Raw genomic sequence first — 12,910 nt, forward strand, 5'->3', positions numbered from 1 at the left:
ATTTTGTCCCAGATCACGAGGGTATTGTTAGTCTTACCCCAAGACACTATTTGGTCTGTCAATGGATTATCCACCATCTCATAGCATTTGTTGAGAAAAGGCGAGACAATAGTGTCGATCGATATCTCACATTTTCCTTTACCAGCTTCCATTGCTCTTTTTTAGAAGAAAGGAAGGACAAGAATTGTAGAGGGTGACAGATTGGATCGAGGGCGAGGAGACACACTAACCCTAGCCGTAATTTTTGAGGTGGAAGAAAAGAAGATGGGGATAAAATAAGGAGGAGGATCTAAGAAACAAAGGACAGGATTTCTTTCCCCTCTGATATAAACACATTTTAATTACATGCTATATTTAGATGTCAAATCCATTTGAGCGCCCCAGGTAATAGTATGTTCATTGGTTCGAGCGCCCCAAGTAATAGTATGTCCATTGGTTCGAGCCCAAAGCTCGTTAGAGACACTAGGGTAGCATTTGATTTGGGAATAAGACTAGCATATGGCTTGAAATAAACATTATACTTATCAAACCATCATATTTAAAAAGCTAGCATGAATAAAAAATATTATGCCAATCATTCTTTATTCATATATATATATAAATATATATATATATATATGTATGTATTTATGTATGTATGTATGTATTATGGCTTGAAATATGCACTATACTTATCAAACCACCATATTTAAAAGGCTAGCATGAATAAAAAATATTATGCCAATCATTCTTTATTCATATGTGTGTGTGTGTGTATGTATGTATATGTATGAATGTATATGTATGTATGTATATGTATGTATGTATGTATGGATATATAACTGTTGTGGGGGGGGGTGCATATATTTTGATGGACAAAGGACAATCTTAGAAAAAAAATATTTCAGAAATTGCAGCTAAATTAAAATAGGTATAATTGGTTATATAACTATTTCAAAAGGAATAAGTTTTTTCTTTATTCCCAAACCAAATGCAGTCTAAACTACAAAAGTGAGCTTTAAAATTCTAAATAAAACCCTTGTCTCCTAACAGTTTTGCACGTACACCCTACTAAACAAGGCTTTATAATGGCCCTCCCATTATGAGCCTCTATATATTGGTCACAAAGAGCTGATTTTTTTTGAGGTGAAAATAACCATTGCGCCTCTTGTTTCCTTTGTTTAGATATTGCCAAAGTTATGAACAGTTCCTTTTATTTAGACAAATGAATAATTTTTTATTTATAAAATAGACAAATGAAAGTGATGCCAATTGGTATCTAAGGGCAAATTATGCATGTTAAACATTACAGCTTGAGAGACATGAATAGTGTATTTCATCATTCTGACGGCAAAATAATGATGATGATGTCGCCGCAAGCACAATTTGTTGGTGTACAACAAATAACGATATATGATATATATTTGCAACATAGAAGTTTATATATCAAAATCAACATTAAAATCTTTTTACTAGCCTCTGCGTTACCTAATCTTCCTTATTATGTAAACTAGCTGCTCAGGTGGTTTTACAACCACAGTTACGACGGTCTAAAGTAGTTGATGCTATAAACTCAATGGATCTTGACTGGCTTATAAAAAACCAAGAAATGCTTCCATTATATAGCATAAAATTAATTTGTAGGCATGGGTCCAAAATGCAGAATCACTTTCAATAGTTCGTGGGCGTTGGAATTAATCTAGATGCCTATACTGATCCATGGATTACTTCACTTCCTTTGAGCCAATGGCCTACATATTTAAATGTTGATGCTGATTTATCAAATCTGAAGGTGGTTGATCATTATAACTACTGAAAGGAACTGGGGATTTGCATCTATTAGCCCCATTTTTCAACACTAAGATGATGGACCAAATAACCCATATTCCTTTGGCAAAGGGAACTTGGTCTGATCAGTTAAGCTCGGAATCTATCAGATCTAATAAAAATTTATTTGAGCGAGATGTATTACTTGGTTGATCACAAGCACACAGCCCTATTTGATGCCCAGTTCCAGTGGATCTGAAAATTGCAAGGTGCCAATGAGGATATGTTTTTTTCTGATGGAAACAGGCTTAGTTAAGGCTTTCATGCAAATCCTTGCTTCATGAAAGAGGTATTCTTTCTAATCAGCACATATCATGCGATCTTTGTCCACAATCGATTGAGCATCCACAGCATCTTATTATTCAGTATCCCTTTACAATAAATCGTTGGTTTTTTACCTTCATCTTTGTCAGCTTTGATCTCTTTTTTGGCTAAAGCAAAGGTGAAGATGTCAAGGCTAGCCATGCTTATATGGTTTGGCTCCTCTGGTTTGCTAGAAATCAAAGAGTTTTTCATTCATAAAATGTCAGCCCAAATAATCTGTTCAGAATGCTATATGTATTTTATATGGACATGTTTACGAATCTGCTAGACACCCTTATTACTAGTCAAGGAATAGAGTCATTTGCTGGGTGGTTGGAGTATTAAAGGTGAACTTTGATGGGGCAAAAGAGGAGACACAGATACTTTGGCTTGTGTATTAAAGGTGAACTTTGATGGGGCAAAAGAGGAGACAGAGATACTTTGGCTTGTGTTATTAGAGATCATGTTGGTAATCTAATCATGGCAGCCGGAAGACAACTATCCTCTTCATCTTCTGTTCTTCTTGTTGAACTAATGGGAGCTTGGATGGGACTATTTTATACTGTAGAAGTCTGCCATGCTACACAAGTATGGTTAGAAAGGGGACTCTAGCACTATTATTACATGGATTTCTCATTCTTCTACATGCAGGTTATCAATGGACCCTCTATGCAGTGATCTAGAATGCATATGGTGTGGGATACTTGAGACTTTAGCTGGTTGTTATTTATTTTGGCACATAAATTGTGATATTTGAGAACTTTGAAAGCGTCTGCGAGGAGTTGAAATTTGCTCTCGTTAGGTTGACCAATCTTCATTCATGATTGAAGTGATGAGAAGGCTTTCTGAAAGAAGTCAAGATAGGACTGATACTTCTGCAAATGCACTATAATATTATGAGCTTTATAATAGTAAAAATCAACAAACAACCTACAGAGTTGAGGAAATCTTTCTTTGTTAACCTATTTTTTTTAAAAAAATAGTGCTTTCTCGTCTTATTTGCGCTGTCTAACCAACTCAACCAACAAGAGAGAGGCTACAATCATTACGATTGCACTAACAGTTCTCTATTTTGATTATGATGCATCCTCTTATCATTTTACCTACCTTAGAAATATTTAAAAGGAGAGAAGTTTAAGAACACCTTTCAACATATGAGGACTGTCATCACTCACAATGCACCACATTTGAGAGCATGGCAAGACGATGTTAGGGGTTATTTTCCTATAAGGCAATTGGCCTAAATGGTCTTGGCTTAACAAAAATGACTCCTGAAGCACAAGACAAAGTTTTTCTCATTTCTTCCAAAAGAACTGGCAATTTATGCTCTCTCCTTTGTTCCAAGAGACAAGAAGAAAGAGCCCGAGTAACAGAACAGAAATGCACTTAGAAGTGGAAGGTTATAACAATTGAGAGACCATCGAACTATGATGCTGCAAAACAATAGTATTAGAATTATCCTCAACAAGAAAATCTTCACCGGCCGCCCAACTTAGATACTCCTATAAACCCAATTAATGGCACATCAAGGTGTGAGAACAGCAGCAGAAAAAAAAAGGGAAAAGAACTGATGCAAAGCCCAAAAAGGTAAAGGAAAAAAACAAGCGTAACAAGATTTAAAACTTCTAGAATTTCCGGTTTGCCAAGCCCATGTCACGTAGCTCCCAAAGAGGTTTGCTTTCTTTTGCAATGTCCTGCTTTATGGCTTTTTGGATCCCTTTGACCACAAAAAAAAACTGAAACATAGCAGAAATCAGGGAAAATAGTAGATGAGTTCATTTCTGCAAGAGAAATTCTGTGTCTCAGATTTGCATGGTTTAATGCAAGATGGAAGCTGACCTGGAAAGCCAAGATGAGAGGTATGAAGAACTTTCCTCTCTCATTTGGGTTGGGGCCCTCAATCAACTTCTGGTCCACCGCAATCGGTTTGCTCCCATTTGAGATAACAACTGTTATTACTTCCACCAAGTTCGGGATCCATGCAGTACCATCAGGAAGAATCTGTTTACAAAGTACAATACTTTAAATGACCGAGACAAACTCAACTTGAAAGAGATGTAGAAGCAGCAAGAAGAGGGAAGGAATTGGACATGCCTTTTCCCCATTGTCATTAGTCCTGCATCTCCCACTATTCTCGACCAAAACCACAGGAGTGGCAGATTCCTAACATAGGCAAAAGATAAGGGTCATCATCATATAATCAGCCAGAGTATGGGCCTTGGCACAATGGTAAGTTTGATCCATTGTGACCTGAATGTCACAGGTTTGAAACAAGAAAGTAGCTGGAGGTAAGGTTGGATATGTCTGACCCTCCCCCAGATCCCGCAATAGCAGGAGCCTCATGCATTGGGATGTCCTTTTTCTTATTGTATAATCAAGCCCCAACTTTTATTTGAAACTAGTTTATTGTGGAATCTTTTAAAAACTGTAGTACAGCTCATACGTCATGCACAAAACATCAACAAATTCAAGTAAATGAACTACCAATTTTGTTCGAGGATGTAGAATTTTGATATCAAACACATGATACTTCAAAAAACCCTTAATGCCAACTAACCAATATCAATATAAATCTTTGAGCTAAGCTCAATGTATAAAATGGACTGAATAAAATACCTTTATTAGTACAGACATATGAGATTTCTGCGGTTTAGACATGGATGAAGGAACCAAACTTGAGAGATGAAGCAGCTGTTCAGACATGATAAGCACTAATTTGCCATCTTACTGAGGAAAAAGGTATTTATAAATTGAATGAAACTTCACTGGATGGTTGACTAACACATCAAAATTTTCCAATGGACTTTTTCATGATGAAAATTGGCCATTGGCATGATTATTCCATAAAGAATTGGTGGCACTTTCGATTCTTTAACAATTTAGGGATCATGCAACCATTTTCGCACCCTTGTCCTACTGGAGAAGCTTATCACCAATTGTCAATAAGTGTCCAATTGTCAATAAGTGTTATACAAGCTACAATTACAAGACAATTAAAAGTTCAATGATGCTGTTATTAGATAGCATGTTTGGAGCAAGCAACCATATACTGAAATATCATTGACCAGATTCAGTGTTGTTGAAAACAGAGTCTAAAGAAAACGAATTCAAGATATCATTACAAAGCTTAGCCCCCAAATCACTTAATAACCTTTTCAACAAATGAATTAAGGATGAGTTTGAAGAGTTCCCTACTGCCAGCTAAATGATGTACATATATAGATAAATATGAATGCAGACAAGGATAAAGGTAGCGTACAATAGAATGCCCCCAACATTAGTTGTATCCCACAATGTTGGGGATCCAAATGGGAGGGTCGGGCATAACCATCTGGCAGGGATGGATCATGTTGTTCAGGCTCAAATATTTCTCATACCAAGCGTGAATTTAACTTGATTAATCAAGGCTGACTCAGCCTGATAATCAACTTTAGAACCTCAATTATCTTCCTTGTAAAGATACCAATCAGGTTGTAACGGGCTTTTATCAGGCTGAAAGATGATATTACCATTGGTCAAAAAAAGTCCATAACTTGTAATATGAGGCAACATAATGGTTTGCATCTATAAATAACATTATACATCAGATCACTTGCAACACTGCATTGCTTTCATAAAAATATCACATGGTCCATTATTCACCTTTCATACAGTTATCTTCTATATGTATCAATATAAGTCCTTCAAAGCAAAGATCTGGAATTGCACAAGAAGTTGCCAGTATGAGACAAATATATAGTTCACAAAAAAGTGCAGAAGATTACCTGATGATTCCTTAGTTGCATGCACATAAGTCAGCCAAAAGGCATCTTAATGGCCATCTCAAAAATGGGTTTATTTCAAGTTGCAACTGTTAAGAGTGCAACGACTAAATGCTAGAAAGAAATGAAACATTGATACAAGAATCCAACCTTGGGTTCAAATATTTTCCTGATTAAAAAATCATGGCTTTTACATGGGAAAGAAGAATAATAACCAAAAGATGGGGTGAGTCATGTGATGAGGAAGAGTTGGCAAGTATACAGATCATGAGGAAAATGTTATTAAACATATTCTTCAAAAATGAAAAATGTTATTAAACATAATCTTCAAAAATGAAAGAAACACTTTTTCGTGATAAGTGATAACAGGAAGAAAAATATGCTTCTTGACCTAGTTGGGCAGCGCAAACAATAATTAGGACTGGAAAGAAGGTGCTTACGATGCAAATGAAGAAAGGAAGAAAAAAAAATAAGACACAAATATCAACTTTCTGGTGGAATGGTGAGGCAGAAGATTCAATCAAGAATAGGAGGACCTACTTTATATCATAGCAAAGTTCAATTAAGATAAGGTTTTTAAAGAATATAAAGAGGTTAAGAAAGTTTCACAAAAATAAATTCAAGATGCAGATTATGGTATCTTATATGATAAGTTGAGATATAAAAAAAAGAGTAAAACATGAATAATTAGCTCAGTAGACACTGGAACTAGATATACTAACAACTTTTAGATTTATTAAAAGTAGAGATAATAGGATTTTGGTGAACAACGGGTCATTAAAAAAGGTATATTATATCCACAAGTGCTGAATGAGCACGCTACTTCAGAAGTGGCACTGTATGGGAATTGCTAGACTCTTCTTCATCAATTTCAAAAAATGGCATTGAGATCACAGTGACAGGGATGTAAAAGCTATGGCATTGGGGCCAGATGAGATATCAATTGATTTCCCAGTCGCTTAGTCAGAATTCTAAAAAATAATAAAATGTTAAATAATTAAGTATTCTGTAGCCATCAATAAGAGCAAACTTCCGTGCATTATTATACCCATCAATAAAGTTATGTGCCAAGGTGGTAGAATAAACATGTTGAAAAAAGGGAACAATCGCATAGCATCAACATGGTTCGATTTTCCTAGTGAAAAAAGGGGATAAATTCAGAAGGTCAATTGCAAGAACATGTTACTTGCTTACTCGGAGTCGGGAAAATTATGGATAAATTTGATGGTCAAAGGCTTCTGATTATCCTGAGCGCCAAAAGATGTTATTTGATGGTCATTGGATAAGATAATTACTCATTGAACTGACAAGCATTTTGGGACACTGACAAGCATTTCGACTAAATGTGCTGTACAGGTCAATTTCCAGCCTTTATCTCTTTGTGCTATTAACATTTAGCTGTGTATGCTAGTTATTGATGATGATGTGATTGAGAAAAGAGCTAGGCCTAAAAAAACACGAAGGAAAACCTTCTTAGTAATAAGAGCCTAAAAATCAAAAGGAAAACAAAATATATGGAAACAAACGAGGCCCAAGATAAACCACAAATCTTCAAATAACATGGTTTGATTATTTTCATTTTATTGAATATGCTAATAAGAATGTCATCATAGATGAAGATATATTTTTTTTAAAAAAAACCTTAATATAGGTGGATAGAAGTGACAGGGACTCCTTGTTATTTCATCCATCTCAACCTTTGAAGAACCTCAATACCCTTGAACTTCAGAGAACTCCAAGGTCTAAAACTAAATCTTCCAAAACCAACAGGTGGCAAAGGATTTCCTTCTGGTAAAAAGTGATGCCACATTGTTGCACATTTTGCACAAGTATATTACTGGAGAAACTGGAATTGCACCAATTTTAGGAAGTGATAGAGAACCGGTTGAGATGGTATGCATGTTAATGAAAATCCAATCAAGTACCAATAAGTAGAGGTACTAGGATCTATTTGCAACGGTCAACAAAAAGGAGAGAAAGAATTATGCTACAGAGATAAAGATTGTAAAAATAGCTTGAAAAAGCTAAGAACAACATCGGAGGGAGCCCTTCATAGGAATAGTTAAGCAAGCAAAGTTTTATATTTATGGTTATAGTTTAAGCACTAGAAGTTCATTGTGTGCCAACGAAATCACAATTTATTTTATCAATACAATTTACAGAATATATCTCCAGTCAAAAAACATATCCTCATGTTATATAATATAAGTATGAATTAACAGAAAACAGCATAAAATGTTTCTATAGCAAAACTAGATAGCAAGACTCATAAATGCCCAAACCCAGGGCACATTCAAAACATATGCAAACTGTAATACATCCATCAGAAGAATAAGACAGGTTCCATGTGATGTATGATAAACATTTCCAGTTATGAAAGGAAGCTGCAAAGTGTAATCAAATAACATATTGCAGGCTGGTAGCACAAAGCAACATCATACTGAAGAATACATCCAAGATGAACATACAAGATGAAGATTTTCATACCTCGAACTCTTGTTTCTTAATACGTGCACCCAAGCGGATGAATTTTAAAAGTGCTTCTGATCGTTTGGCAAAGAAATCATCATAATTCATTCCATCTGGTGGTGACAGCTGAGCATGAGTCAATACAACCAAAGCTCTTTGCCATATTCGTTTACCAAATGTATCTGTTATGGCTTTAATAACCTGTCTATCCAAACTATCCACCCTATACGCATCTAACCGGTCCACGTACAGAAGAACATCGATAGTCTTGTTCAAAAGAAACCTGGCATAATATTGGAGTTCATATTGCTTCAAAGTTCAAACTATATAAAATTATATGACATAAACAAGCAGCCTAAGCATAGCAAAAAAAAAAAAAGGAATCAGAGAAGAACCCTATTTATCGCATGAAGCAAACTACAATAAGAAAATCAGAGAGCACTTTAGCAGGAGGGAAATAAATAATCTAATTACTAAAGGCTTCCAATTTTTTTCCTCTCAGATATTAGGCAAGAGGTAGTAGTTTCTCCACTTCATGTTTCTGTCCTGTCTTTCCAGTATATCACCAGAAATCCATGGTGACTAATCAAATGGATATGAGGTTGACCATAACTCCAGCATTATCTTGTTCAATCACCAGAAATTGATGAGTATGACTGACCTGGCTAGACAGTGGGTGATTTAACTCGAAGGATCAGATGAAAACATGAACTGGAGAAGATATAAATTCTAAGGAAACAGACTACAGATAATCAAGTACAGATGTTTTTGGAAATATCACCTTGTAAAAAGTTTCTAGGAGCTATCATCACGTTAAGGGGATATCCTTTTAGCAGTTATATTGCAATCCCCTGTACATAAAATTGAATATGCCCTACCCAACCAACATTTTGTTTAATCTAATCACACATAACCTGGTTTACTTATAAAGTCCGCATTACTACATCTGGCCATGATTTGTCATCTTACAGATAGATTGATGGACTACAACTTATAATTCTTCTTTGACACCCACCGTTTTATGATTTCAAGAGTCTGTTCATTGACGTATCCACCTTCCACAAGTCCTGGAGTGTCAATGATGTTCAAAGTGAGCCCTGCTCGCGTGCGTGAGCACATCATTGGTCGCAATCCTTCTGACTGCAACAGCAACAACATATCAAGGAAAACACAAACACTATTAACCCATCATCATCAGAGACAATTAACACCCAAAATTGACTACTCGGGAGTTGAACAACAAACCTGGAAAGCACTGACAGCAGCCACTCTCTCCCCTATTATGGAGTTCACGGTGGACGACTTCCCGACACCGCCCTTACCCATCACCAGAATCGTCAATGTACTCACATCCTTGAAGGAACCATATGTAAAAATAAATAAATAAATAAATAGATAAATAATACGCTAAAAAAAGGATAGGAAACAATTATTGAGAAGGCAATAGATAGTGCATTGCGACAAGATCTTGTGAAGAAGAATGCAGAGACCTCTTGCTTCAGCTTCCCCAGCAATTCATGCAACTTGCTCTGTGTGGCAGCCGGAAACTGCTGGATTCCGAACCACTCGCGAGCTAATTGGGATGCCATACTGTTGAACTCCTATAAACAAAGATAAGATAAAGAATTTAATTTTTTTGAAACAAGAAAATATTACAGATCCTGTGAGTTCCCAGAAAAGAGAAAGTAGAAAAAGAAAGAAGTGCTATTGATTCATAATTTAACGATCCCAGAAGGAGAAAGAAATAGAAAAATCGCCAATTAGCGAGATGTTAAAACGCAGTTTACATAATCTTGAACGGTACTCGACGACTATTGGATGCAAAGAAATACATAAATCCATCTAGGTTATGAACTCTGAATAAAAATTAGAACTCTTCTTGCATAAAATCCCCGCAACATCTTATTAAAAAAAATAGAGCAAGGTTGGATGATTATTAGGTTTTCACCGCTTAAAACCCCAAAATTTATGCACTGCTTTGTCAAATTTTTGAATAAAAATCAGATCTTTTTGCATGAAATCGCCATAAAATTGTGTGAAGGAGATAAGAATGTAGAGTTTTAGCGCTCGAGATCTTACCTGAGAGTAGAGGAGGCCGGTCCAAAACACCCCCGGTGGTAGGAATTCGAAGAGAAGGGCTCCGGAATCCAATCCAAAACCCTAGTGGGAGGGTTTTGGAGGCTTTCGGAGATAAGTGACTCCGAGAGGGTTTAGGCGGAGAAATAGAAAGGAACCAAAAAGAAGGGGGGGGTTATTACTGAATTCCTCACCGCCGGCGAGGAAGTGGCGTTGGCTTTTTGCGGTGATTTATTACTGTGCATTTGGCACGTGCGGTTCACGTGGCTAAGATAAACTAAAACAGGAAACAGACAGTGTGTTCCAACAAATCTCTTGCCGTAGATAATACAGCTAAAAATTCTTATTCCTGGTCTGGGGATAAAACTACCGCAAGAGTAGGGGTGAAATGGATTTCTCGTTACAGCCTGGAAAGGTGGTTAACCTTTTACACTCTCTGTACACCATTTGTCATTATTCTCGTTATAACTACAGAAAATAGTATTTGTTGCACCCAAATAAACTTTTGTGTTATCCCTCATTCGCAGGGATATCCAAGAATAGGGATAGCTAGCTATCCCCTCATTTTATTATCATGGATGATGCAACCAAGCATAAATCTAAACATAAAGATTTAAAGAGGAAATAAGATAAACCAGGGGCATGAAATTATCCTACGAGGGGATTCTACAACGGTCGTCACGTGAATTTCTAATCCATCTTCTTACAGGTTTTTTGATCTTCCGCTATTTAAGGATATGTTGGCTTGGAAACAATTATTCCCAACGTGTGCAGTTTCTCATGTTTTCCGGGAAAAGAACTGACTGGCTACCTAGGAGGGCTGGACTTTCTATTCCCGCAAGGCGATATCCTTCCTCCAGAGTTTGCCCGGATTTTGACAGATGGCTCGGTATTGGTTGGATTTAGGAGAAAGGGTCGCCAAGTTTGACATACAGGGACCATGCAGATCTATGTTTAGTCCTATATCAATTATTTATTAGATAGATTTTGGATACGTATGCAGAATCAAAGAACCTAAATAATATCTTCCGGATAGCTTTTTTTTTTGGGCAAGATCATGGGTTGTTATAAATTGTATCAAAGCAGACCTGACCTATAAGCACAGATCTATTGAGGCCGACCACAAGCTGATCGTGGTGCTTGTGATGAGATTTGAATGGATTTGAATTCTTAACCTGATAAGAACATCCGAGCTTAAACGGAGAAGCCGATCGTGAAAAACCCATGCGAGCGTGTATTTAGTCATACGTCGATTATTTGCTACGTAGATTTTAGATAAGTTTATAGTAGTTTTAATACGTTTTGGCTGGCCTTTTTGAGCGAGATCCTAGATTGTTGCAGTTTCTAGTAATTTTAGTATAGTTAGTATGTAGTTGTTACTTTTTATTTTCTCGCAGTTCTTTGGTTATACCAACAACAACAAAAAAAAAAAAAGAAGAAAATAAAGCTCTTTATAAATAAAGCATGAAGACTATGTGGAGGTGAGCTCAAGGGTGAAATCGTGATCCATTTTTTGTATTATAATGGCATAGAAAATTTTTAAGATGACATGTTTTGTATTGGACTAGATTTTGGTAGGTGGTATTGGAAGAGTATATATTTTTTAATAATATTTTATATTTTTTATTTATATATATATTATTAATATAATATTTGAAAAATATAATATTTATATTTTTTATTTGTCTAACTTATTAACGTTTAACCATATTTTTTAATTATAACCAAGGTTTGAATTTGAGCTCGAACTTAAACTCAAGTATGTTTTGGTTGATATTCGAGTCGATATCAAATATTGCTTTTGTTTTTTTTATCAAATTGAGTTGAGCTTGGATATTAAGGTTCAATTGATCTCAAGTCAAGTTTTGAACCGTATTTTGAATCAAGTCGAGCTTGAACTTCTTACTACTCGACTCGAGTCAGCTCGATTGTATCTCTACTTTAAACATATTCTCGAGTTAAAGTGCAGGGAATATTTCAAATTGGGCCACGAATATATTAAAGAATCTTTGTCAGCCTTCATTTATCATCTATTCTACTACTAAAGAAAAAAATTAATATATATCAAAAGAAAATGATTTTTAGTTGGTGTGCCATGCTCCACTTAGATTTCTATCACATACAACACACACTACATATCTTGCAGTATCCATTATCTAAACTAAACTTTGATGCATACAAGAGGGCATAGCACGCCAGCCCAATTCTTAGGCGACTGAGGCGGTCGTCTAAGACTCCAGCTCAAAGAATGCTCATATGTAGGGAAAGCCTTAAAGGCAAAATAGGAAGAAAAAAAGCTTCCCTTAGCGAGTTCACCTTAGGCTGGCCCAAAAGGTTTTAAAGATAAAAGAGAAAAAAAAAGATCTCTCTTAGTGAGCTCGTCTTATGCCCCCAAATACAATGAGCCGCTCTTGCACATATCAAGCTGCAGGATCAATCCTGTGGCATCAAGGAAAGAAGAAGAAGGAACGGATGGAGTTTCTTATTGGAAAGGT

General features: G+C 36.0%; 1 protein-coding gene across 1 annotated transcript; it reads right to left on the bottom strand.

Moving 5' to 3' along the window:
* Window positions 1–3,476: 3,476 nt before the first annotated feature.
* On the bottom strand, window positions 3,477–10,607 carry LOC103723519 (translocase of chloroplast 34, chloroplastic-like). The gene is made up of 8 exons (XM_008814489.4): window positions 10,419–10,607; window positions 9,830–9,940; window positions 9,585–9,692; window positions 9,355–9,479; window positions 8,358–8,622; window positions 4,204–4,272; window positions 3,949–4,110; window positions 3,477–3,845 (listed from the first exon to the last, which is right to left on the bottom strand). Exons 2-8 carry the CDS (start codon window positions 9,926–9,928, stop codon window positions 3,735–3,737), a joined length of 939 nt encoding a protein of 312 aa, XP_008812711.2. The 5' UTR covers window positions 9,929–9,940; window positions 10,419–10,607; the 3' UTR covers window positions 3,477–3,734.
* Between the last annotated feature and the right edge of the window lie 2,303 nt (window positions 10,608–12,910).

This window comes from Phoenix dactylifera, chromosome 9, assembly GCF_009389715.1.
Source record: "Phoenix dactylifera cultivar Barhee BC4 chromosome 9, palm_55x_up_171113_PBpolish2nd_filt_p, whole genome shotgun sequence".
Lineage (NCBI taxonomy): Eukaryota > Viridiplantae > Streptophyta > Magnoliopsida > Arecales > Arecaceae > Phoenix > Phoenix dactylifera.

Coding starts and splice junctions, on each gene's coding strand:
- LOC103723519 (XM_008814489.4), bottom strand. CDS start 9,928: ATGGCATCCCAATTAGCTCGCGAGTGGTTCGGAATCCAGCAGTTTCCG. Junction 9,480..9,584: donor CTGCTGTCAGTGCTTTCCAG/GTTTGTTGTTCA, acceptor TTGCTGTTGCAG/TCAGAAGGATTGCGACCAAT. Junction 3,846..3,948: donor CTCTCATCTTGGCTTTCCAG/GTCAGCTTCCAT, acceptor GCTATGTTTCAG/TTTTTTTTTGTGGTCAAAGG.